We start from the raw sequence: 27,406 nt of genomic DNA, 5'->3' as shown, positions 1-27,406 counted from the left end.
TTTTACCAGTAAAATTTCTAAGATGGAGAAAATCAGTAAAAAAAAAAAAATACGATGAAATATTTTCTCAGTATTATTTAATGCAGTACTGCATTAAAACTACTACCAGGTTCTGGTGGCTCATGTCTGTTACTCAGGAGGCTGAGATCTGAGGATCATAGTTCAAAGACAGCCAGGCAGGAAAGCCCATGCGACTCTTATCTCAATTTAATCACTAAAAAGTAAGAGGGAGCTGGTGCTCAAGTGGTAGCTCAAGAGTGTGAGCCTTGAGCAAAAAAAACATAGGGCCAGTACCCAGGTCCTGAATTTAAGCACCAGGAGAAGGAAGGAAGGAAGGAAGGAAGGAAGGAAGGAAGGAAGGAAGGAAGGAAGGAAGGAAGGAAGGAAGGAAGGAAGGAAGGAAGGAGGGAAGGAGGGAAGGAGGGAAGGAGGAAAGGAGGGAGGAAGGGAGGGAGGGAGGGAGTGAGGGAGGGAGGGAAGAAGGAAGGAAGGAAGGAAGGAAGGAAGGAAGGAAGGAAGGAAGGAAGGAAGGAAGGAAGGAAGAAGGGGAAAGAGGGAGAGAGAAAGAGAGAGAGAAAATAAAAACCTCCCAGGTTTGAACCATTAATGACATTGCCCCATTTGTTAGGAAATGGAAAGACTTGAAAAAAATTATATTAAGTGAAGTAAACCAGGCCCAAAGAAACATAGATCCCATGGTTTCCCTTATTTGCAATAACTAGTATATGTCTGAGACAAGCAGAAAAGGTCAGATAAGATGGTGTTGGGCGAAATGAACCCCAAGATAAGGACACAAGTGTTTTTTTCTTTATTGCTACTGTTTCTAACATATTTATAAGATGATTTCTTTGGTGCTTTGTATGTCACTCCCCACAGTAAAACCCCTGTTTTCACTGTATTTGATGCTGGTATAATTTGGGAGGGGAAGGGAAAAAACAAATCGTTTAAATAGGGATACAGGTGGACCCATTGCAACAATGAGATGTACAAGATGCTATGTCGAAAAACGAACTTTACAACTTTGACAGGGGTTGTGTAGTCATGGAGATGGGAGGGCAGGGAGGGATGGTAGGGGAAAAACAAAGGAGGAGGCAACAATGCTTGATAAGAAATGTACTCATTATCTTGCTCATGTAATTGCAACCCCTCTGTACAGTATTTTCACAATAAAAAACTTATTTAAAAATTAAAAAACCAATAGTCTTCTAGAAATTTTCTACACTAAGTGCTTTTATATTTATAACTAATATACTACATAAACACATTTAGTGAGGACATTCATGTAGTTAACCAGGTATTGCAGCACAAGATCAAGATTATTATGCTCCATCCGTCAGTAAGCTTAGGGATATACTAACAAATACAATTGACAATTGTTGAAAAAACTGGTTTAATCTGTAAATATAAACTGAAAATCTGGGCACTTTAAGAAAAAAAAACAGAAAAATGTCACAAAGAGACACTTTCTCTACTAACATTTCAGGACACATGAACACAAATGCCAAATAACTTTCATGCTAGCATTAAAAAAGATTTTTATTTCATATCAATTCCACACTATTCCTAGCAACATTGTCAAAAATCCAAAAAAGCTAAATACATTTAAGCAACTTAGTCCATTCTTCAATGGCTGCCAACAATAATAGATGGTATTAACAAAACCCAAGATTATTAAAGCCTAACTATCTGATAACAATAAATAGCAGACATCATAAGGCTACCTTAACATTATGTGAAAATATTAAAATAAATTATAAAGAGATTTACAAATATTCAAAGCTACCTGCAAGTCTTCTGGCTATTCCTATTCTTCATTAGCCAAAAGCATAGACGAATAATTCTGTGGCGCTGTTCTGACATCAAATCCCTAGCAACGCTATTAGACATCAGCCAATTGGAATAATAATAATGTATCTTCCTAACACAAGAGTTGGCTGGGCTACTAAACATTATTTATTTTCCTCTTCTGAATATTGGCAGCCTATCCTTTATTGAAATTCTCCTCTCTTTCCCTTCTGTCACCCCCTGCTCTTGTAGAGGTTAGCATGTTAGTTTTTGCCCTATGCATAAAAATAAGGATAAAAGAATTCGAAATTATCCAGATCTACTTCACATAAAAATGATTTAAAAGATGTAACTTTAGAACTAAAGTGGTATGCCGCAAATGATTAGCTACATAAGCTCTGACATTAACAGCCATAAATTATCTGTTATTTTAAAAAGAACTTGGTTTCATATATATATATATATATATATGTATATATATATATATACACACATATATATATGTATATATATATAATGTTAACCTACTATAATGCCTTGTAAGACATACTAGACAGTCTCTTGTTTTGGTAACTCTTCTTTAATTTGCAAACTGAAGAAAATAACAAAACATTTCAACAATCTTTATAATAGAAAAAATGTTAAAATATAAAATAAATATTAAAACTGAGTTGCTTTGGTTAAAAAAAAAAAGTGAAAAATACCAATGAATATATCTACCAATCAGGAGGTTCAGCAATCATTCAGTGAAGAATATTTTGTGATGTTTAGTCATTTTAAATCTGTATTTAATTTTTTAAGTGCTGGAATAACATTACTTCAAATTTTCCTCCGGGGAAAATACAAGAAGTATTTGTAGCTTGATGTAATAGCAAAAATACAACTTAAAGACAAACAGAAATAAGCCCAAAATCACACTTCTGCCAAAAGGTTATTCTGTGACTATAGACTATTGAATCTTTCTCAATCTCAGTCACCTTACCTATAAATAAAATGGAAACTACACTATTTATCTTCTTATAAAAAAGGAGACACTTGCCACTAATCCAATGCAAAAATCCAGACTATAAAGTAAAAAATTATGAAATATGCAACTAATAAAGTATTAATGAACCAACACATGGTGATTTAAGCAATTATTTAAGGTATTATTTTTTAAAAAATAGCATCTTCCTTCACACTTAATTGAAAGTTATAATACTCCTTTCTTTTTCTTTCTTTTATTTTTCATAGTATTGGAGATGGATCTTGTCCTTGCCAGGCAAGAGTGCTACCACTTCAGCTATGCTCTCAGCCCTAAAAGCTGTAATTTTCTTATGTTAGCTTTGTAAAACAACCAAAATGTTAATATTTCAATAATATGCCAAGTGACTGAAAATTTGCATATGAACACTTAACCATATGAAATAATCAAATACAAATCTTGATCAAACATAGAAGAGTATCACTTCCTTCAGTATCTATTTTATCCAATTAGGATGCCAAATTATTTTCCAATATACAAGTTAAAAAATTATAATAATTTTTATCCCACTATTTAACTAAAGCAAAATGTTATTTCAAGTAGGATTTAAAGTAAAATCCAACATTTTACTGGCATAAAGGGTCAAACAACTTAATGCCTAATATTTACTAACTTTATCAGCCAACTCAAAGTCCAAAATCTTTACAGATATTTCTGATTCTACCCAAAGCATTTCATTTATCCCATTATTTTTTTTTGGGGGGGGGGGGAAGAATACTATCAAAAGTAAAACCATAAATTTTTAAACATTCATGATAGGTACTTTCAAAGTAAGTATTAAGACAAAATCTAAAGGGCTAGGGGTACAGCTCTGTGGTGAAGCTTTTACCTAGCATACACAAGACCCCAGGTTCAATCTCATACCACTGCAGAGAAAGAAGAGAGGGGAGGAAAGAAGAAATGAAGCAAAGATAGGTCCCATGGTTTCCCTAATTTTCAATTACTAGTATATGTCTGAGACAAGCAGAAAAGGTCAGATAAGTTGATGTTAGGTGAAATGAACCCCAAGATAAGTATTCAAATGTTTTTTCTTTCTTGCGATTGTTTCTAACATATTTATAAGATGATTTCTTTGTTGCTTTGTATGTCCCTCCCCCATGGTATAACCTCTGCTTTCATTGTATTTGATGTTGGTATAATTTGTGGACGGGAAGGGCAAAAACAAAAATATTTAAATAGGGTTACAGGTGGACCCATTGCAACAATGAGATGTACAAATCGTTATGTCGAAAAACGAACTTTACAACTTGGGGCAGGGGACGGGGGGAAGATGGGAAGGGATGGTAAGGGGAAACAAAGGAGGAGGCAACAATGCTTGATAAAAAATGTACTCATTACCTTGCCCATGTAATTGTAACCCCTCTGTACTCACAATAGAAAAAAAATAAACTAGATAGCTAATAATAAAAAAAAGACTAGAAGAATGAGACAGAGACAGACATTTAAGTTACTGTGATACACATATGTATGAGTCAATTGCAAAGAAATTACAGCTCAGAAAGCACTCTGCTAAAAATATAAGCAGGGGAAAGAGAAATGGAAAATTAAACTCCCAAACTGTTCGTTTCCCAGAATTTGTCAACAGTCTGCTTTCTCTCAACTTTTTTTCCCATGAGGTAATCATAATATACTAGTTTCTTTTGAACAGAGGTTAAGTGATATTTAAAGAGCAACTCGCTTTTTCTTTTGTTTAATGAATAAACACTTTCACTTAAAAACAAACACCTAAGAGTTGTTAACACTTCCTTTTCCAAACCAGAAAATAAAAGCACTAGCTTTGGAATTTAAAGAAGAGCTAAAAAAAAGATACTATGCTGCCATCTATCTACATAAAAAGGTATAAAGGAACTTCAGGCTAAAGCTTAGTACTTTTGCGTTATAGAAGAATAGCAGGTCAAGGTCCACGGCATCATTTAACTGTATCATTACTCCCACATGAGAGATGCACAGAAACCATCAGTACTATCTCCAAAGACACGTGAGGATTTCTATGTATCTTTATCCCAAGTAACAGAACTTGTAAAAAGGAATGGGTAAGATTTGACTATCTGGTCCAGCAACTGGACCCAAAATGAAGAACTGGAAATAGCTGTTTGTTATAGGAAAAACAAAAGGACACAAATAACGCCAAAGGAAAAGAAAAAGACAAAAGAAAATAGAATACTGATGAAATAGGATTATTTGAAAAATAATGTACTATAAAACATTGCTTAAAATGCCAATGCTAAAAATGCTGACTTGTGTACTGAAATTCAAGGCAATTTCTTTATTAAAAGCATATCATTTTCAGCTGGGTGCTGGTGGCTCACACCTGTTATCCTAGCTACTCAGGAAGCTGAAATCTAAGTTAACTCAGTTCAAAGCTCTCCCAGGCGGGAAAGTCCACGTGATTGTTATCTCCGATCAACTACAATAAAGCCCCATACTGACACACACAAAATTTTTTTTTCGTTTTCAAAAGACATGTTTCTAAGACTTAGCCTTATAATGTTTGCTATAAAATGTGTATTTTGTAACAGATTTAGCTTTAAAGCCAATTATACCAATTACTACCACAAGACTTTTTTTCTTGCTCAGCAAAGACTTGTTTCATCTTTCATTTGGTTAATATCTACCTAACATCTAAATTCTGTCATGAGTCTAACAGTTTTCAACTCTTGGGGCCACAGAAGTTTTCCACTGCACAATTCCAAAGGACATGATTTACATAGATTATGACATGAGTTACATAGATTATGACATGAGTGTTGCCTCTTGGCGTTGTGCAATTAAACAGCAATTATTAAAATCACTTGAAAAGAAATTTTTAAATACAGTGCTATCGCCATTGACACCTATAAGAGAATCATTTATATGAGACCAGCACTTTCATCAAGAACACTATGAAAAGCCAGAAAAAAAATCAAATTAATTAATAAACAGCTATTGGAAGACATGTGAAAACAGCCAAGTTAGCAGAATTTAAATGGCTGAGATCCTAGAGAATAGAATCACCTTCAGGTGAGTCTTGCATTCTGCATTGCTTTTTTCCTTGGGTAAGAAAAACTGGAGGGGATGATTCACAGTAACACCTCAGTTTTTCTGCTAACAACTCACAAGGATACACCATAGGAATAAAAGCAAACTAAAACCAGTCCGTCACAAAAACCGACTCAGTAATCTTAAGCTTTTATAAATATTAACAAAAACAATGAATGTTATCTTCCAAAGAAGAAATACTAGTTAAAAACAAGGTTGTATTTTCTTGCATTAGAAAAACATGTTATCGAACCACTGACTGGATCAAGATGAGCATTCTCTTATACCTCACACAAAAATAAATGAATAGAGTAAATATATGCATAGTTAGAATACCAGAACTCTTAAAATTTGAGAAGAAGTAACATTTAAGGTGATTAAAAACAGGACTGAGGATGACAGTCAGTAACAGAGTACTTGCCTAGTGTATGCAAGGCACTGAGTTTAATCAGCAGCACCACAGACAATAATAATAATCACAATCATAAAGCCAAGGCATTTCCATAGCTTAAGAATTTTATCAGATAAAATATTTAAGAAGTTGTATAAAGTATCCAATAGGAAAAATGCAAGAAGACAACACCACAGCATAATATAAAATCACAGAATAACTGTTAATATGCAAAGATAAAAATAATCACAAAAGAAACAGTGAAAATACATTTTTTCATACTAAGGCCAATAACCGCCTTGACAAGAGCAGACAAACAAAAACATAATGGACAACCGGTTTTAATACTGAAAGTAACTGCCATCCTATAATTCTGTATCAACCAATAAATTCTTCAAATGAAGGACTAATAAAGATGGTTCAGGTGTATTAACACTGGGAACATTTGTTTCAGCAGACTTTATGTAAAAAAGCCAACAATAATCCCAAGAGAAGCTTAGAAATGTATGAAGGCATGAAGGTCCAGGAAAAGCACCAATATGTAGATAGGTTAAAATAAATACTGACCATATGTAATGTATGCACTGTAACATAAAATGTACAGACAACAACGTCTTATCAAGTGATTTATTTCTACATCTATTTTAGTTCCCACAATACCAAAAATGATCACGATAGTGAGTATTCCAAGGCTCCTCCATTCTTAATATGGGCACTGGTAACAGAACAAGATTTCTTCAATTAAAAAAATCTTTTCCTTTCTGAGAAAACTATTTCAAAAAAACAGAGTGAAAGGAAATGTCACCATTAGAGATAAGTAAATTTTAAGTAGAAGTTCCAAAATAGTCAAGAAAAAGGAAAACATAGGGAACAAAGAATAGGTGAGTCAAATAAAAAACAGGAAAATGACAGAATACTAGTTACACTAAATAAAAGTGGACTGAACATTTTAACTAAAAGACTATGATTTGACTAGTTCTTTAAAACTGAAAAACCTAGGATCAGTAAGAAACACACAGGCATAAGAAAAAGATTGAAAGTAGAAAGACAGAAAAGATATACTGCAAAAGCACTAACTGGTAATAATGAGATTTTTTTTATATATATAATAGAAAGAACCATTGCCATAGATGTAGAAGTGGGGATTTTTTGTCATCATTTTTTAAAGAGTTGGTCTACTGAGAAGATATAGCAATTCTGAGTTTGTATATTCCTCTTGTTATAGCTTCAAACTGTCAAAGGTAAATCCATGACCTAAGTATCTTCTCTGAATTCAAGTGACTATTAAACATTCACTTTGCTGCAGATCTTGAGAATATTTTGGGTTATATACATTATAAAATACTTCCTCTGAGTTGTAACTCTGGTCCTAGTTAGCTTTACTGAATTCAAGTTTATCAAATAAAGTTGTCTTTGCATATATGACCAACACTGTGGCAAAACTCTACTTTTACCTAACTTTGTAATTTTTATAAATAAATCCATTTGCTCAAAATTTATCATAGTTACGGTATTTTCACAATAAAAAATTTATCATAAGTAAGATGATGTGGAATGTTCTAACGCAAGCTGAGGTTCCATGTCAATACTTCTAACAATGGTAAATAAGAGCATCCCATTATGGCAACAGGGCACCTTAAGCCTCAAGCCTGCTCCACACTAATACATATAAATAACTGTTAGATCCCTACAGTCACAATTGTCTGCCTATAAGTAAGTAGCCATAAGTTACTACATTTTATGATCATAAAATGCAACTGTGATAAAAATATTATGTTGGAAATGATCCGTACAACTTGGGGGGAGGTTGGGAGGGAGGGGAAGTGGGAGAAAAATGAAGGAGGGGAGTGACAAGTTCAGCAAGAAATGTACTCACTACCTTATGTAACTGTAACCCCTCTGTACATCACCTCGATGATAAAATCAAAATAATTTAATTAAAGTAATTTAAATTTGCTTTGCTTTGACAATGAATTGCTCTAATGAATACCAAGTTTGAGTTTTCAAAACCCAACTTGAACTCACTTTTGATACATTTTTTTCCTACTACTTTAATGTCAACTTCTATTATGCTACTAATGCTTTTCAACATTCAGTGGACATGTGTGAAAGCACATATCCTAGCAGGCTCTGGTGTCTCACACCTGTAATCCTAGCCACTCAGGAAGCTGAGATCTTAGATTTGCACTTAGAAGCCAGCCAGGCAGGAAAGTCTGTGAGACTCTTTCTTCCAATGAAGGAAAAAGCTGGAAGTAACACTAGCCTTGGGTACAAAAGCTCAGGCATTGCTCAGGACCTGAGTTCAAGTTCCAGGACTGGCATACACACAAAAAAAAAATATCCCAAAATACCTATAATTGTTCACTCCATTAAAGAAAAGGGGTTCTTGCTCCATCTAGCATTAATTTCTAAAGCTAATACCTATCATTTAAAGGAAGAAATCAATTTGTAATTTCAAATGTGTTAATCTTTTAAGTATTAAAATTGGTTATTTGAATTTCCTCCATCTGTCATCAGTTTCCTAGAAAACAAATGGCCAAAATATTCATGAAAATTAACAGGACTTAAGAAATGTACTCATTACCTTACTCATGTAACTATAACCCTTCTGTACAGTATCTTTACAATAAAAAAGGGAAAAAAAATAGAACAATTCTTAAAAGAAGATCTTTCTGAGAATTTTCACTAGACTCAAATGCAAGGTGAATTGAGCATCTATTATCTACCATACAATGTTTATTTCCTTATATCATTATTTCCTTTTTATTATTTCATTATTATTCCATTTTTCAAAAGAAATAAAAAATCAGAGGTTTAACACTCTGTACAAAAGTTAGACTTTTCTTATTACAACTTAGTTGTGTCTATTTATACAGTTCTTTCCATTACCAGGGATTGGCAAAGGTAATATAAAGAACACAAAATTAATACATAAGGTTTTGTTGACTATCAAGCCTCTCTATCACAAGTACTCAACTCTGCTGTAGCACAAAAGTAATTACAGACAAAATGTAAACAATCGGAAGCAGATGTTTTCCGGTGAAAATGTATTAGCACAACACTTAAACGTAACCAAGAGCACAATTTGTCAATTTCTGCACCACACTACACGTACTGCCTCTTAAAAATATTTAGTGCTTCATTAACAGGTCTAAATTTTCTTCTTACTTTAAGATTTTATCTTAATAATATTGCACAATTGTATTTCCTCTTTCTTATGCTCAATAATAATCTGCTTAAAGAATTCTTGTATGTTCTAACTATATGTCATTATCCAAAATTAATCAATAGATAGAATGAAACTATAAGCATGTGCTATTTTTGCAATGCAAAAATTTTAAAGACCTATAATTTTTTCTTTTGAATATTGTAAAATTAGTACTTAAAATTGTTCATTGTTTAATAAACATAATCACAATTAAATGCACTAATACAGCCAAACAGCAATACCAGATAGTATTTCAACTACTCAAAATTACTGTGTATACTAAAATAATTCAACACATAGAAGTTGAAACTCTCATTTTTCCCCTTATTCCAAAATTCAACTGTATGTATCACCAGAATATTTTTATTAAGATTTAAGCAGTAAAAAATATGCTATAAGGAAAGCATTATTTCCCCTCTCCATTAGTTCTGTTTTTTCTTCTCCCTTCTTACCCTGCATCTCACCTACATGCTTGCGTACTTTTTATCTTCATTTTTCAACCTCTCTCACATACATATACACTTCTCATTCTCCCTCACACATGCTTTCACACACATTCTGTTTCACACACAATTTTTTAATATAAACAGTAGCCACAGTTTATTTCTCACAGTTTTCCTGACAAATGAACATTGTACAATTTTTAAAAATATAAACGAAGGCTCAAATCCCAGCTCTACCACTAAATCTAATTAAATAAGTACTTCCTAGTTTAGTCTGTTTCTTTCATACAAGTGTGTCCATAGCACACATAAAGAATCAAAAAAATCCAGTTTCTGCTATCATTACCATCTCCACCATCTTATTTTAAGTAAGTCTGAACATCTACTGCACTTCCACGACAAAATGGGAAAAGCACTGCCTCAAAAACATCCAGCAAATTCATCTTATAAATGCTGAAAGTCAGTACAGAGGTTCAGTGACATAGGAATCAGGAGGCAAAGGCTGGAGGAGCTTGAGTTCAAGGTCAGCCTGGGCAATACATAGGGATTCCATCTCAAAAAAAAAAAAAAAGAAAAAGAAAAAGTCAGAGAAAGGAACTCCTTTTGTCAAAAATTTAATTGTCATTTAAGAACCTTTACAACATTAAACTATGAAACAAGTATTTAGCATTTCCCTTTTCCTTCTCATCATTTTAAATCTTTTGAAATCAAGACATGTACATTGAAAGATCTATTGTGTTTTTTGTAAAGAAAATCACTCAACTAAAAAATACTTATAATGAGATTTGTTTAAAAGGCAATGTCAACTAAGGCCTACTTTTTCAAGTCCATTATCATTTAAAACTTACCAATCTGGGGTTTATTTTTACTGTTTTACTTTAGATCATTTGCACTTAGCCCAATAACTATATGCACTAGAAGCTCTAATATTAGTGGATAAAAAAGAGAGCTTACCAAATTACGCTTTTTTAGTGGAAGAAAGTAGTAATAGTGGCAGAAAGAAAACATCAGTGCGTAGCAAGTAAGAAGTTCAGTGTAGAAACACAACTGCAGAAAAAGCCAATGATTATCTTCACCAACACAATTGTTTATCCTGAAGGAAATAAACAAACAATAGTTCAAACTTTAATAACATGTTCATTTCAGGATCAGAAAAACTCAAAAACTCAAAGTTTCACATGTGCTTAATTTCATGGAAATATGCTAAAGCCAATCATATCTTAGAGCAAACTGTACCAAGATATAAACATACCACTCTAAATTTATAAAACACTCTTTACAACGCAAGACCATTTATATACTACCCTCCTGTAATTCACAGCAACCCCGTATAGCAGAGCAACCCAGTATGGAAGAACAGCAGATGGTAGGTAGTTCTTTGTTGCACTGATTTGGAAACAGAAACAAAAGATTTAAGCCACCAGTGAGAGGATGTATAATTCGAAGCAATAGAAGCCAAGAGAAGACGACGGAAGACCCCTTTCTGATATTGCTTTTCCTGCGTAGTTATGGGGAATGATCTGAATGCCTTCAAGTAAAATAGCTTAAACTTGCCACTCTGACATAGCTGCTAAGCATCACATTTTCAAAACTATCCCTGATTGATGAAAATAAAATGTATTCAAACTTATGTACATGTTGAGCTACATGCCATCAAAACAGCAGTGAAGTGAAAACTTAGACAAAAGACTAATGCTATAATCCCACAATTTTCAAAACTAATTTCAATGGGGTATTTTAATGTACTAAAAGCCACTGTATTCAAATCTGCGAAGAATTTTAAGATTACAACAGAAATAAAAACTATGGGGGGGAAAGATCTAACAGGTTCTAGTCCTAACTTAATAGCTTTTAAAGTATATCCAGTCAAATACAAAACAGAGTGAAAAATCTTGTGAAAATATTTCTCCACATTAAGAACATGTCTTTTGTAAACAACAATATTCACTGTCTTGTTATTTGCCATCAGGACTTTTAAGAGAAATGAGCTCCTATGTGCCCTCAAAAAGGTTCTTTAACAGATGCTGCTTAAAAGATATCCTTGTCTCACCCTTCTTGTTGCCAAAACACTTGGAAAAACATACTGTTCTCACAGCACTTTGAACCAGGGTTCTTTAAAAAGGACTAAGGTATTCCACCTGCACATGAATTCTTTTTAAAACATTTAAATAATTTTGAAAGAAAGATCAGAGAAAGAAATTAGAAAATCTTGAGGCAATCAGAATTTTCCTCCAAAATCTGGACAGTTAAAACAGTGCTGTTTCTGAAAAAAGTTAAATATTCTCTTTGCTTTCTTTTGGGGTTTTCTGAGCAAGGTCTTCTTCCTATGTAACTCAGTCTGCCTTGAACTCAAAATCCTCCTGCCTATGCCTCCGACATGCTAGGATTACACCCATCCGGCTTTGCTTCCAATTGTACTGCACATTTCCCTTACTCAACAGTGCTCTACTAGGAAATTCAGCTCAATCTATTTGGGACCAGTGTATTCACTTCCAAACTTGCATTCTTTTCTGCATCCCTCTCTCTCTTATCAATATTGAGAAGTTACCTAAAAACCTGAAAAGAATGAACCCTCTAAAAAGAGAAGTCATCCCAATATCATAATTTAAGCAATACTTTATTTTCTCACCAACAATCAAGTCTTTATCTCAAGCACATTACTGTCTACAAATATATTTTCTAGCTGATATTTTTTTAAATCTTAAAACTATGGCATACTTTTACAAGGATATCAAATTCACCATGAAAACAAATTAAGATTTTTAGCTAATTCGATGTGCTACTATTAAAAGTGTTAAAAAGCACTTTGAGTTTTTCAGTGTGATTATCACTTATCTGAATATATGTGTCAAATGGCTTTGTTTAATCTATTACTTTGAGGTTTAGAGAATCACTTGAGAATCTTTTCAAAGTTAAGATATTTTTTAACACTATATATCATACACCATAGTTATTTTATTAAGGAATTTAGGAAATTTAAAAATTTTGTATATAGTAACCAACTAAAGTTTGCTAATGACCTATGTCATCAAATGAAGTTATCAAAAATAAGAGAAACTCTAAATTGATCAACATTATTAGGAAAAATAATTTTTACTCTTCAAATTTAGATAAATGCAGTCAGGTCACTGGTAGCTCACACCTATAATCCTAGCTAATCAGGAGGCTGAGATCTGAGGATAGCAGTTCAAACCCAGCCCAGGTAGCAAAATCCACGAGACTCTTATCTCCAATTAAACACCAAAAAGCCAAAAGTGTAGTTGTGGCTCAAGTAGTAGAGTGCTGGCCTTGAGCACAATGCCCAAGCCCTGAGTTCAAACCTCAGGACCAAAAGAGAGAGAGATAGAAAAAGAGAGAAAGAAAAAGAGGGGGGTAGGGAGAGGGGGGGCAATTATAAAGGCTATTATATAGTTGATTTTGAATATATTGTATGCATTCATGTGTGTACCAACATAAACATTTATGTATGTAGTTATATTTATAAAGTGTTACAGTATACCAGTTTAAATATTTATACAAAATCAAATGCTAGGAAAACAGAATTAAATACAATATCTTATTCACAGATTTTTGTGACAGCTTTGAAATGAGACAATACAGAATTCTCACAGCATTTGTTTTTGAAGTTCTATTTTTCAACATATTTCCTTTAAGTATTACAAGAGAGCCCCCTATTGACCAAAATGTTGGCAATTCAGCAGCAGAAACAGCTAATTATCACCACTTAATACTTCCAACAGGAAGGAAATATGAACAGCTGCACCCAATATAAAATATTTTAGAAGGTTTAAGGGGGAAGATGGGTGTTTTCAGGATGTCTGAAATGTATTCTTCTTTAACTGACCAAGAAAAAGGGAATGCAAACAATGGGATATACATAGTTTATACATCAGTACTTCCTACACATCAGATACTGTACCGAATGTTTTTACACACATTGCCTCATTTAATATAAACATCCTAAACCTTTTGTATATTTGGTGCATGATATTTTTTAGTTTTCTATTCAAACATCTCCTTGTAATAAAAGATGATCTCTGGCAATATTACTGAGAAAGTTCATACCACCATATGATCAATAAAGGTATACTATTCAGAATTTCTTAAATAAGGTAACTTTAATATAAACTTTTTTAACTTGAAAGTTCTAAGATTTTTATTGTTGTTTGCTTGCTTGCTTATCTGTATGGTCTTTTGAGACAAAGTCTTGTTGTATATCTGGCCTTGAACTCATAAATCTGTGCCTCAGCCTCCCAAGTGCTGAGATTACAGGCATATGCCTCTAAGCCTGAAAATTTCTCCTAATATTTCCTGCCAAATTTTCCTCTTTGTTTTCTTAAAAATAGATTTGTTTCTTACCATGGACAGTGATGATCCATTCTCCTCACACAGTGGCCACACCGGCTGCAGTGATGGGAACGCTTTGGTCTCATCAAGTTACACTTGTTACATAACTCCCAGAACTCCCTTTCTAGAAATGAACATGAAAATCCACTTGATAATGGCAAGTGAGCAATGCTGACATTCAGCAACACTAGATCAAGATTTTATAGAATGTATATTTCTAAGAGATTTTTTTCTTCTGATTCTCCAGTGTAAATATCTTAGCCATAAATGTTGCTGTTCTATGTATGTCTACAAGTATACTACAAATAAAAGAAAATAATATATGTGTGTTTCAGACATGTTACTAGAATATAAGTAAAATCTAGTGACAAAAATCCAAGGTATTACACAAAACCAAAATTTTATCTAGACAAGCTTATAGGAATTTTATGATCTGAAAACATTTAGGAAATAATGCTAAGTCCTATTTCAATTAATACATTAAAATAAATTCCTGTAAACTCAATAGGAAAATAGAAATGGAACACACATACACACACACGCACACACACACACACACACACACACCTTTCCCTAAATCATTTCATTTTTTTAATATCAGTGTTCATATGAACATGTTGGAGGTCAGATGGGTTTAGAAGGTATGAGAATGGTTTCACAAGTGAAGAAAATTTGCAAAAGTACTAAATAGTTCTTTTAGTCTGGCTGGTTTTTCCTTCTGATTTTGTTTTTTTGTTTGTTTTGCTTCCTTTGGAACAGAGCTCTCTGTAAACCAAGCTGATCTTGAACTCATCATCTTCTTGCCTTAACCTCTTAAGTGCTAGCATTACAGGTATAGGCCATCATGCCCAGCAACAGAGAGGTTCTCTATACAGCTGTCTCCTGGCACCCAAGTAGCAATTCCCTCTGGTCTAAAGGAAAAGAGTATGCAATTAAATCCAGTGGCAAAAACATGAAGTTTGTGTTAGGAAAAAGTATTTGGTCTTCATTAAAAATTGTTCTAATTATATCTGTAAAACTGATGGAAGTTGTCTTCTAAGACAATAGCTTTATTATATAAAATCTTACATTTATTGAAATGAAATTTTATAAAATTCTTTAGTTTTTCTAGCATTCAATGTTCACACTAAAGCCCATCTGAAGTATGGGCATGACCCATTTAAAGTATGGGCATGGTAAAATACCCTATTTCTCATATTCAAAGTGAGTATTAGTACATGCAGTGTGACCCTAACACACAGCAAGCAGTAGGTAAATACCTGCTGAAGCAGGGAAGGGGAGGGGGAAATCTGGAGAGGGGAAGGGGAAGGGGAGGGGAAGGAAGGAATGTAAAAAAGAAGGTAATAGCAATTGTCTAAAGATTCCTTATTTGAATTGCATTATTTTAGTTTAAAGGCTGGGAATTCTATGCAGTAAGGTTCCAGGAAAAGTCTCTGAAGAAACCAATTAAGTATAAAACTTGTATCAAATAATTTGTTCCATCAATATTAAATGGTTATATTTGCAATATCATCTTAAAAGACGATGTTTCATTTTTTACTTACACTCATTATTTTACTGAAAACACATTGGGTGAGACCAACAAGACTAAAGCTTAAGTACAACTAAACTAATCTGATTTGGAAACATTCCACGTGGAACATACTATATGATCACATACCATTCTTTTCTCCACTTAGCTCAATGCTCCCAAACATCCCAATGCTACAACTTGGAATTCACACACTGCAAGGAATATAGACAGGAAGAAGACTCCACCATAAGCCAATTTTCACCAATAGTCATTACAAAAAATCATGCTTATAATTTGTCCTTTAAAATATGGCAGTTTCACTGTAGTATTTTCTAAGAAATCAACGTAAAATAGTCTAAAGAATAAATGCTTTAGTTCATATCTAAAATGTTGTATCTTCAGAAAATAAAGTATTTGGGTATGGTAAAGGAAAGCCTAGAATTCCATAGTCTAGACCACAGGCTGGCAAACCATAGCATCTGCAAGCATGGCTAGTCCACCACCTGTTTTCATATGACCCATAAGCTAAGAAATGATTTTACAACTTTAATGACTGAAAAATAGTAATTTGTGACATGTAAGCGTCATTCAAATTCCAGTGTTCATGTTGTTTTATTTGCTATATGGCAATTCACATTGTCTATGGCTGCTTTTGTGCAAAGCTGAGTTGTGACAAAAAACCATATGTAAATAAGTTGGAACTATTACTTACTACCAGGCCTTTACAATAAGAGTAATTTTGCTGGTCTATGGTCTGAATCATAAATCTCTTTTTTTAGCTAGCTGGATGAAAACATCAGAAAGAATGATATTGTACCATTTGTAAGGAAATAGAAAGACTTGGAAAACAATTAAGTAAGCCATATCCAGAGAAACATAGGTTGTAAGGTTTCCCTTATTTATGTGCCTATAAATCTGTAAGTAAACACACTGGGTGATATGCAAGGGGTTACACATGAACTAACTGAAGTGTTACAGACTATAGAAAGTGCAATTAGTGTAATTCTTTAAAAAGACCAAGTCAAAGCCCCAGAAAATAAGTACCAGGAAAGGGTACTTGCAAGAGGGGTATGTGGGGACAATGGGAGAAAGGTAGAAGAATGAAGGGGGAAGGGAGGAGAATGAAGGCAAGATTTCATTATACATACACACACATATATATATGCACACACACACACACACACACACACACACACACACCACAGTACTGAGAAATATAAGGGAAGGAATGGGTTAAAGGGAGTGAAGATGTCGAAATGATGACACAGATCAAGATGCACTATACACATAAACTGCTTTGTTAAAAGGCAAGAAAAAATTCAATACACAGCTTAAAATTAAGTAAAGGAAAGGGTGGGTTGGAAGGGATAGTTAGGAATGTTGAGGGGGGGCACTGATCAAGATGCACTGTATTCATACACTGCTTTGGTGAACGGCAACTCCTCTGTACAAATACTGCAAGATAATAAAAATATTCAAAAATATATCTGGAAGCAGGGCTTTAGCTAAACTGAAGACAATACAGATGTATATAAAATGAAAAGAGGGACCGATAAACAGTTTCACATACATGCTTTTAAAAGCATACACAATACCTCCTACATGTTCAGAAAAGAAAAAAAAATCACTATTGTAAAAATCTAGAAATGGGAAGTTGAGCCTTGGCTCAAGTGGTAAAGAGCTAGCCTTGAGTTGAAGAGCTGAGGGGCAGCGCCCAGGCCCAGAGTTCAGGCCCCATGACCGACAAAAAAAAAAAAATCTAGAAATGTACACTGTCTGTGGTGGCTCATGTCTGTTATTATAACTCTATCAGAGGCTGATAAGAGCATGTCTGAGTTCCAGGCCAGCAAGGAGGATGAAAGGAGAAAAACTTGTAAAACTCCATCTCAGTGGAATGAGCTGGACATAGTGGCACACACAACTGTCACCCAGGTACATACTGAAAGAAGTGTAAAACAGGAGGACTGTAGTACAGGTATATGCCTCAACAAAAAGTGAGACCCTATCTCAAACACACACACACACACACACACACACACACACACACACTACACACACACACACACACACAAAACCAGTCTAGCCTATATTCCTTGCTACTAGGAAGGCTGAGATCTGAGAAATGAGGTTCAAAATTAATCCAAGCTGAAAAGTTCATGAGACTCTATCTATAATTAACCAGAAAAATGTCAAACTGGAGGCATGCTCAAGCAAAACAGTGACAACTGTGAGGAAAAAAAACAAACAAACAAAAACAAAAAACACCATGCCAGAGCTAAAAAGGCCTTAGGTTCAAGTTTTGGCACAAACATACAAAAAGAAAAAGAAAAAAACACAATATAAAAAAAAGGAAGGGGGAGTGAAGGTAGTTTTTATCTGGTATAGCAAGGTGGGGAGATCCATGTACCCTGTTTATTAAGAAAGCATTTATAAATCTTATCCTGCTTCAGGGTTTGCTTATATCTAAATAGGATCTTGGTGATGGGTACATTCTGATATCTGCTGAATATCTATGAGATTTTTATACTAGTCATCAAATAGTATAAAATAAAAACCCAAAGGGACAGAATCCAACTGATAATCTATGATGCCTATAAAAAATTAAAAGCTAACAGACACATTTATGAGGAAGAAAACTCAAAGAATAAAGCAGAGAAAAAGATGGTTGAGTTTTTGTTTTGTTGCCGGTCGTGGGGCCTGAAACTCTGGGCCTGGGCACCGTCCCTCAGCTCTTCAGCTCAAGGCTAGCACTCTACCACTTGAGCCACAGCGTGACTTCTGGCTTTTTCTGCTTATGTGGTGCTGAGGAATCAAACCCAGGGCCTCATGAATGCAAGGCAAGCACTCTACCACTGAGCCACCTTCCTACCCTAGTTGAGGATGTTTAATTTTTTGGTGAATAACTAGAAATAAGTCTCATGCAGCCTCCTGCCCAAGGCTGGCTTTGACCCAGTTCTCAGATCTCAGGCTCCAGAATAGCTAGGATTGCAGGCATGAGCCACCAGCACCTAGCTATTTGAGTCTTCTTAAAGACTCATATCTAGCCAGATATAGTGACACACAACACCATCAGGGAGAATAAGGCAGGGGATTATGAATTCAAGCCTAAGCTACATAGTCAGACCTTGTCTCAAAACAAAGCAAATTTTTACTGTATTTTAAATCACACTATAATGTTTTATGGAGAAAAATATTACTTGAAACTACCAAAATTATAGGTAGTTTGGATTCTAATCTAGATTCCCTTACACAAATAGTCTTCAGTGTAGGAAATAAATGTCCATTCTGTTACAGGAAGAAAAAGGAAAAAATGAAGGAACAGAAGACACTGTACTGAAGGAAATATACTCATTACCTGATTCATATAATTGTAATCCCTCTGTGTATCTCTACTATAATAACAATAAAGTAAATTAATTTTTTAAAAAAGAGGAAAGAAATGACAAACTATGAGTAAATAGATGACCTTAACTATTAATAATATGTATTCTCATGGCTTGGTGTGATTTTCTGAGGAATAGCATAAAAACATACTAAATAAAAAGAAAATAACTTGGGGCCAGGCACTGGTGGCTCACACCTATAATCTTAGCTATTCAGGAGGCTGAGATCTGAGAATCTTAGTGCAATTATCAGCCCACGCAGAGAACTCTGTAGGACTCTTATCTCCAGTTAACTACCAGAAAAATGGAAGTGGCACTGGCTCAAGCGGTAGAACGCTTGCCTTGAGCTAAGAGCTCAGGGGCAATGCTGAGGCCCAGAACTCAAGACCCACGACCAACCAAAAAAAAAAAAAAAAAGCTAAGAGCTTTTATCTTATAAAATGTGAAAGTCCTTTTAAATATATCTAAGGTGTTATTTTATATTTGCTATTTCAAGCACGCATGTGAATAATCTGAAAACTACACAATTTTAACAATTTCATCTACATTCAAGTTTTTTTTTGGGGGGGGGGGGGGATCGGTCGTGGGGCTTGAACTCTGGGCTTGGGAACTGTCCCACAGCTCTTCAGCTCAAGGCGAGTGCTCTACCGCTTGAGTCACAGAGCCACTTCCAGTTTACTAGTGGTTTATTGGAGATAAGAGTCTCATGGACTTTCCTTGCCCAGGCTGGCTTTGAACCGTGATCCTCAGATCTCAGCCTCCTGAGTAGCTAGGATTACAGGCATGAGCCACAGACACCTGGCCTATGTTCAAGTTTTTAAAATTAAATTTTAAGAATATATTCACAGGAAAATATAATAGTCCCTGAGGTTCCATTTGCCTTTTATTTAATGGGTCACATGCATATTAAAGTTATTCTTGAAAATAATAATGTAAAATATTTCAGAGTAACTGAATTAAAAAATGGTTGAAATCATAAAAGTACTAGAATTTTAAATATCCTTTCCTGAAGAACGCTTTTCCATTAAACTTCCCAGCTCCAAACATTCCTACGTAAATGCCACTATTCTACACCTTCAACCGTTTAGTCATGCTATATTATTTTTCACTATTAAAATTTTGTAACTTACTAAGTTAAAACCATATTATAAAGAATTGGGTAGCTAGCACCAAAAAGTATGTAATGACTGAAATTGTCCCAGAATCGAAGCAATGAGCTAAAATTATTCATGCATCTACAAATCCATAGTCAAAAGATCATAGAGAAGATCTAGGTTTCAGTAACTCTGCAACATTACAGGTATACAATCTGAGAAAGACCATCTGACTACTGACTACCCAGCCTCAATTAACACAATTATCCTTGATTATCATGAGGATCATGTGATGTGAGCTACCCCAAAGTCTTTAGAAACATAAAATATAATAATTTTTTTTCAATTTGGTAAGAGGGAAGTTTCTTGGATTCAGGGAAGAAAAACACACCAACTGTGAACACAGACAGAGGACATCTAAAAAGTCAGCAAGATGCCACAACATTCTCCCATCCCCCAGCGCTGTATGTTAAATAAACCTCTTTTCTTCCTAAGTGGCCTGCCTCAGATATTCATTATGGTAATACAGCAGGCGCCAGTAGCTTACGTCTATAATCCTAGCCATTCATGAGGCTGAGATCGAGGATCTCGGTTCAAAGCCAGCCGGGCAGGAAAGTCCATGAGACTCTTATTTCCAATAAACCACTCAAAAACCTGAAGTGGAGCTGTGGCTCAACTGATAGAGCGCTCACCTTGTGATGAAGAGCACAGGGACAGTGCCCAAGCCAAGAGTTCAAGCCCCATGACCGATCAAAAAACAAAAAAATAAGGTATGCTATATCTGGCATGTAACAAAATAACTCATTTTCTTTCCTTTTATCTTTTTTCTTTCTTGGTAGTACTCACACTTGCTAGGCAATCATTCTAAACTCTTAAGTCATCCTCATCATTAATTTTTGTATTTGAAGAATTACTATACAATGACTAAAAAATGTCTTCAAGTGATACCAAAATAAAAAAATTTCAAATTTTTCACAGAATTACTAGATGTTAGAGAAGATAGTGTCTATACTCCTATATTTACTCCAAACTGTATTTATAATGTCATGAGGGAAGAAGAAAATTTCTTTCATAAATATAGTATTCCTCATATATACACATATATATGTGTGTATATATACACGTATATATATATATATATATATATGTGTGTGTATGTATATATATATGTATATGTATGTGTGTGTGTATATTTTGTTCGTTATTGTTGTTATTGTCAGTCAGGGCTTGGGCCCTGTCCTGAGCTTTTTTTGCTCAAGGCTGGTACTCCACCACTTTGAGTCACAGCTCCACTCCTGGTTTTAGGGAGGTTAATTGGAGGTAAGAGTCTTACAGTCTTTCCTTCCCAGGGTGGCTTTGAACTGCGATCCTCAGATCTCAGCCTCTTGAGTAGCTAGGATTACAGGTATAAGCCATCAGCTTATACCTAAGTGACAAAGACTTCTGGAGACTAAGGAAACAGTATTAAACAAAGAGAAAAAAAAAAAAAAAAAAATCTGTACCATCATATTCAGAGTAAGTGTGAGAGAAAATCATCATAAATGAATAAGCAGAAAAAGTCAAGAAATAAGAGGGAGGTGGTGGGGAGGGCTTATGATTTTAAATAAAGAGAATTCTGTAAAGAAATGTGAGGAAAGACTTAAAAGAGCTACTAAATACACACACACACACACACACACACACACACACACGCACGCACGCACGCACACACGCAAGCACGCGCACACAGACAAACACAGTATATACACCAAAGGAAACAAAAGCATCAATAAAGATGATAGTTCCTACAAAGGAAATTTGATAATTCGAAGCAGTACTATACCTCCATGTGGGATCTTAGGGTTTTCAGGGAGTCGTCCTGGGTCAGTTATTGAGGCCCTCACTAAGGCGACCAGACAAAATATGGAAATGCCATAGAATACTTTAAAATAAATAAATTAAATGAGTTAGTCATTTATCCTTTAAAAGATATTACTAAGAATCACATTTAAAGTTTAAAATGCACATTTTATTCCTTTTTTCTTCTTTTTTTTTTTTTTTAACCAGTCCTGGGGCTTGAACTCAGAGCCTGGACGATATAACTTTCTTTTTTTCTTTTTTTTTTGGGTCCGGTCGTGGGGCCTGGGCACTGTCCCTCAGCTCTTCAGCTCAAGGCTAGCGCTCTACCACTTGAGCCACAGCGCCACTTACGGCTTTTTTTCTTTTTGCTTATATGGTGCTGAGGAATCGAACCCAGGGCCTCAGGCATGCAAGGCAAGCGCTCTACACTGAGCCACCTTCCCAGCCCCGATATAACTTTTTTTGCTATTTGCTCAAGGATAGTGCTATACCACATGAGACATCCCTCCATTTCTAGATTTTTAGGGGTTAATTGGAGATAAGAATCTCACAGACAATCCTGCCCCAGATGGCTTCAAACCATGATCCTCAGATCTCAGCCTCCTAAGCAACCAGGATTATAGGTGTGAGCCACCAGCCTGGCTAAAACACATATTTTAATTAATATCAGGAAAAAATTTTCAAAAGATGAGATGGAAAAACTATGTGACTAACTCCTTTCACTTACCTAACACTGATAAGAAGTCTGTTAGGAGATGTATCTATTTAAAACATTACTTTACATTATAATGGATATTTATGCTACAAATCAGATTCTTTCACAACCGTTCCAAATAAACAATGGCATAAATTAATGGATTTCCTTTTTGAGTAAAAAGTATGAGAACTGTAATTACTATAGACATATAAAATATATCAATTTGGGCTCCTCTTTAAATCATTAGGAAATCATCAACAATGAACTACAGAAGATTATCTTAAGTTCAAAATGCTCTCATAATCAACAATTTTTTAATGGAATTTTATCTCTCAACACATACCATCTTCTTAAAACTTTCACATTAAGCCAGGCACAGTGGCACACACTGGTAATTCCATAGTACTCAGGAGGCAAAAACAGAAGATTACAAGTAGGGGACAGCATACAAGTAGGGGCCAGCCTACAGAGTGAAACTCTTTGTCAAAATATCAGCCAAAAAAATAGCTTTCATATTTGCAAAAATAAAAACAGAAATATTAAAATGTACATAGACACATACCATTGGTACTGATAAGTTTTTATAAATAATCTTTATATTTTTCAGAGCTAGACAGATATGGAGGTAGCATTTTTATCTAACGGAAAATATATTACAAGTAGTGTTTTTCAACTTCCATAGTATAGTCAGTAATATTAATATTACTAAAATAACATTCTAAAACATAAGCATGGTGCATTATATTTCAAATACATTCACAATGAGAAAAAGTGTTTAATTATACAAGGAAATAAATAAAGACTTAGAAACTTACTTATTATTAATATGCCTGGAATATGTCCTTCTTCATAGTGAGGAAAGAGAACAATTTTGGGAATTAAAACAATATTGTATAACCAGACAAAGACAATCAAAGCCATGCAGCACCAACCATGTGGGTCAACAACAAAGTGAATCCGGAGACCCATTTTGCAGTCCTACAACTGCTTGCCAACCCACAAGGAAGACAATCCTAAAAAGGAAAAAAAGAAAAAGTTACTAACAGAAAAGAAGTAATGGATTAAAAATTACATTTATAGAAACTCCAAAATAATATTTACTAAGTTTCTTGACAAATTTCTTTTTTAAAAAACAGAAATTTTGGGACATTTAAATTTCACCAAATGCTTCAATAATTTAATTTCAATTATTACTGCTATTAAGAGTGCATGCTGACAATTTCTTAAGTTAAAACACATTTGTCCTAAACCAGCAATTGCACATCTAAACCCAAGAGAAATGAGTGGATATGTCAGCAAAAAACATGTATAAAAATGTTTAGTAACTAACCGTAAGACTAGCTGATGGTCACACAAGTTAAAATTGTGGCTATTTGGGGGTAGAAAGAGTGTATTAACTAGAAAGGAACTTTAGACAAACCCTGAGAAGCTAAAAATGTTCTGTATCATGACCTTGGTAGAACTTTGTTGGCGTGTGTGTGTGTGTGTGTGTACACATATATATGTACATTAAAGATAAGAGTCTTATGGTCTTTGTATGTGTGTGTATATATGTATATATGCACACATATATATACACATATATATATACACACACATATACATGTAAACTAACTAAGCTGTGCAATTGAGACTTGCACACTTCAAGTTGTAAATCACAACATTTTAAAATTTTGGTGAAAATTTAAAATTACAATTGCTAAGAATACTAAAGTCTCATTACAATGTCCTGAAGAAGCTTCCACTTAAAATGGGGATTCATTTTCAGTTAAGTGTTAACAATCCACCAACAGATCTTCAAATGAGACACAGTCTCTAAGTGAGTTAAGATACTTCAATACATATGATATTGATATAGTGACTGAAAATATATCCATATGTTGAAAAATACAACCTACAAAAGCTTAAACAATAAATTACTATTTAAGGTCTAACATAAAATATAATGTTATAATAAATTTGGACAATGGTTCTCCAGAATCAACTAGGGAGCTTTAAAAAAAAAAAAAAGCAAATATTAAAAAAAAAAAAACCATAATTCCAGACTACATTCCAAATCTACTGAATCTTAAGTCTTCATAAAACTTGAAAATCAGTAAGATACTCTCCAGAAGTCTGATACAGCTGAATATTATCTAAGAACTACTAAGCTACTGAACTTCACTCGAACATCAGTGTTACAGCCATGAGTTGAACTTCCCCAGTTCAACTAGATTTCATTGAGTCTCCAGTATCTACTAGTCATTTGTAAGACACTGAAGATACAGCTCTAAGTAAAACACAGACTTGTTTAATGAACTAACAAGCTAATGGGGAAAAGAGTCATAGAAAAGGTTTAGTATTATATGCTAAAATCCAGATTTGTGGGCAAGTTGCCAGTATGAGCATAGGCGATAGAGACTAGTTAAATCAGCTTCAAGCAAGACTTCCTATAATAGGTGAAAACTGACCTCAATCATAAAAGTTAATCAAGCAAAGTGATAATAGTGCACACAGAAGGAAGAGCAGGAGATATATAAAAGGTGATGTTACAAACTACCATCACAAATCACCTAGCTTTCTGTGGACAGTAACTTGGAGAATATAAAGGGTTATAACATGAAGGACACAAAGATACCATTTAGCATGGTAAGACTTCATTCCGAGGCATGAGAAAGCTATGGGTGGGGGGAGGGCTAACATGAAAAAAATCTGTGCTTCAAACAAATTACTGAGGCTCTGGAATGGAAAATAAAACTAAAGACAGGATAACTTAGGCTAAGAGAAGACAAAGACCAAATCTAGTTTTAGAGCAGGGACTAGTTGAAGAAACTGTTAGAATCACATCAATGAGTCTCACTAATCGATCTGGTATCAGGTAATACTGCAGAGTCAAGAATGATTCCCAGAATTCCAACTTACATTCCTATTTCATTCTAAAAATAATTTTTCTTCAATTGAAGAGACTCCAGGTACCACCCCTTCGAGGCCTTGAAAATGTTCATTAAAACCCTAAGTTACTGAAACAAAGGAAGGTTAATTTTAAAGGTCTAATCCTCCTCCTCATACCTAGATACTAACAAATTACTAGGGAACAGAAAAGGAACAGAGAGAGAAAGAGAGAATGAATTCAAATGAATGGAAAGATTTAAATCAGGTGTAGTACAAATTAGTGTTTGCATATGAGTTCTAAAGAATGATGCCTAGGCCTTTTTTTAAAAAAAAAAAGTAAAAGTTGAATATTGTTCCCTTTTAATTAGGAAATCAGAAGACAGATCAGTACGGTTACAGTGAGCAGTGAGAGGGAATAAAGCATACTATGTAATTTGTTAGGCATCGCTCTTTTAAAACTAAAGGAACATTCCAACAAATGTGATTTTTTTCTTGGTCTTTTTGTTGTTTGTTTTTTAATACAAGGTCTCATTATGTCACCTATGTTGGCCTTGATCCTCCTGCCTCAGCCTCCTCAGTGCTATCACACACATAGTAAGGTCAATTTTTGTTCATCAACTGTCAAATGCTTTAAAAAACAAAGTGACAGGCTCTGTCTCTCAACATGCTCAGTATTACTAACTTCATATACATTTAAGTTTCAATGCCACTCAGGACTCAAAATCAGAATGTAAACTTCAATAATTATATAAGAGAGGAGAATTTTATTATTCATTTCTAACTTTATTAATATTAGAAAGAAAAAATATATTCAAGCCAATGAAATGAGGAAAACTACCAAACACTCATTCATTTTTTAAAATCTGTTTTCCCCCCTCTAGCAGAAAATAACAAAGATCTCTCACAAAAGAATACATAGTAACAAATATCCTGAAATTGCTCTTTTTTTTTCTTGTACAGATGATAAGCTCTAAAAGAACAACTGTCCCCAAGGGAAAAATGAACATTTTTTTCCACAGACACAAAAAACTGAACAAAGAACAAGAAAGATATTAAATATTTAAAATACCTGATTAGTAAAATTAGTGTCGTATAATCCTCACAATAGGGTTGTACAGAGTAAACCAATGGTCTTCTAGGAGCTCCAAATCAGATAACAACCACAATCCCGTAACTGGAAGATGTGGCTGGATCACTCCATCTATCAGGTGTGGCTTATTGCTGCCCAGAAACTATTACACATCCTGAGCAACAACTGACAGATCACAGAGCTGCTACTCTGGCTGAGGGGATGCATTTGTGAAATCTCTAGCTAATGAAAGTTGTACAACATACTAATTTGGATATTAAATGGTGAGCTCGGTTCTCAAACTTTGATGTCACTACTGGATAGACTGGTACTTCCACATTTTTTTATGATTGCTATCTGGCACTATACTTGAAGGCAGTGACGAACCTCATAAGTATGTAAATTACTACAGCACAAACTATTTTTAAATAAATTATAATTCAAGTCTAGTAAAAGTAAATATTGAGTAAATATTTATGAGGCTTGAATTAATGGGACATAACCTTTACTTTTCTTCAGGCAATTGTATTTCAGTGCATATTTCTTCAGGAAGAAAACACCAAAGCCAGGTGTTGGTAGCTCATTCCTAGCTACTCAGAAGGCTGAGATCTGTGGATTGCAGTTCAAATCCAGCCGAGGCAGGAAAGTCCATGAGACTCTTATCTCCAACTAACCACCAGAAAACTGGAAATGGAGCTTGGCTCAAAGTGGCAGAGAGCTAGCA

At 34.4% G+C, this 27,406-nt stretch overlaps 1 protein-coding gene across 7 annotated transcripts in view; it reads right to left on the bottom strand.

The window, feature by feature from the left end:
- Positions 1-27,406, bottom strand: part of Zdhhc21 (zinc finger DHHC-type palmitoyltransferase 21) — a 122,131-nt gene that overhangs the window by 82,808 nt on the left and 11,917 nt on the right. For all 7 annotated transcript variants that reach the window (XR_006149478.1, XR_006149475.1, XR_006149476.1 and 4 more), the window contains exons 3-6: positions 23,558-23,755; positions 22,029-22,127; positions 14,229-14,340; positions 10,824-10,962 (exon numbers count right to left, since the gene is read on the bottom strand). Coding sequence is in view for 3 of the 7 variants with exons in the window: in XM_042692880.1 (XP_042548814.1) it covers positions 10,824-10,962; positions 14,229-14,340; positions 22,029-22,127; positions 23,558-23,711 (504 nt within the window). In the remaining 4 variants the exon portion in view is untranslated. The remainder of the gene's footprint in view (positions 1-10,823; positions 10,963-14,228; positions 14,341-22,028; positions 22,128-23,557; positions 23,756-27,406) is intronic.

Source organism: Dipodomys spectabilis, unplaced genomic scaffold, assembly GCF_019054845.1.
Source record: "Dipodomys spectabilis isolate Male_0828 unplaced genomic scaffold, ASM1905484v1 ptg000158l, whole genome shotgun sequence".
NCBI lineage: Eukaryota > Metazoa > Chordata > Mammalia > Rodentia > Heteromyidae > Dipodomys > Dipodomys spectabilis.
This window is presented reverse-complemented; position numbering and strand designations above follow the sequence as displayed.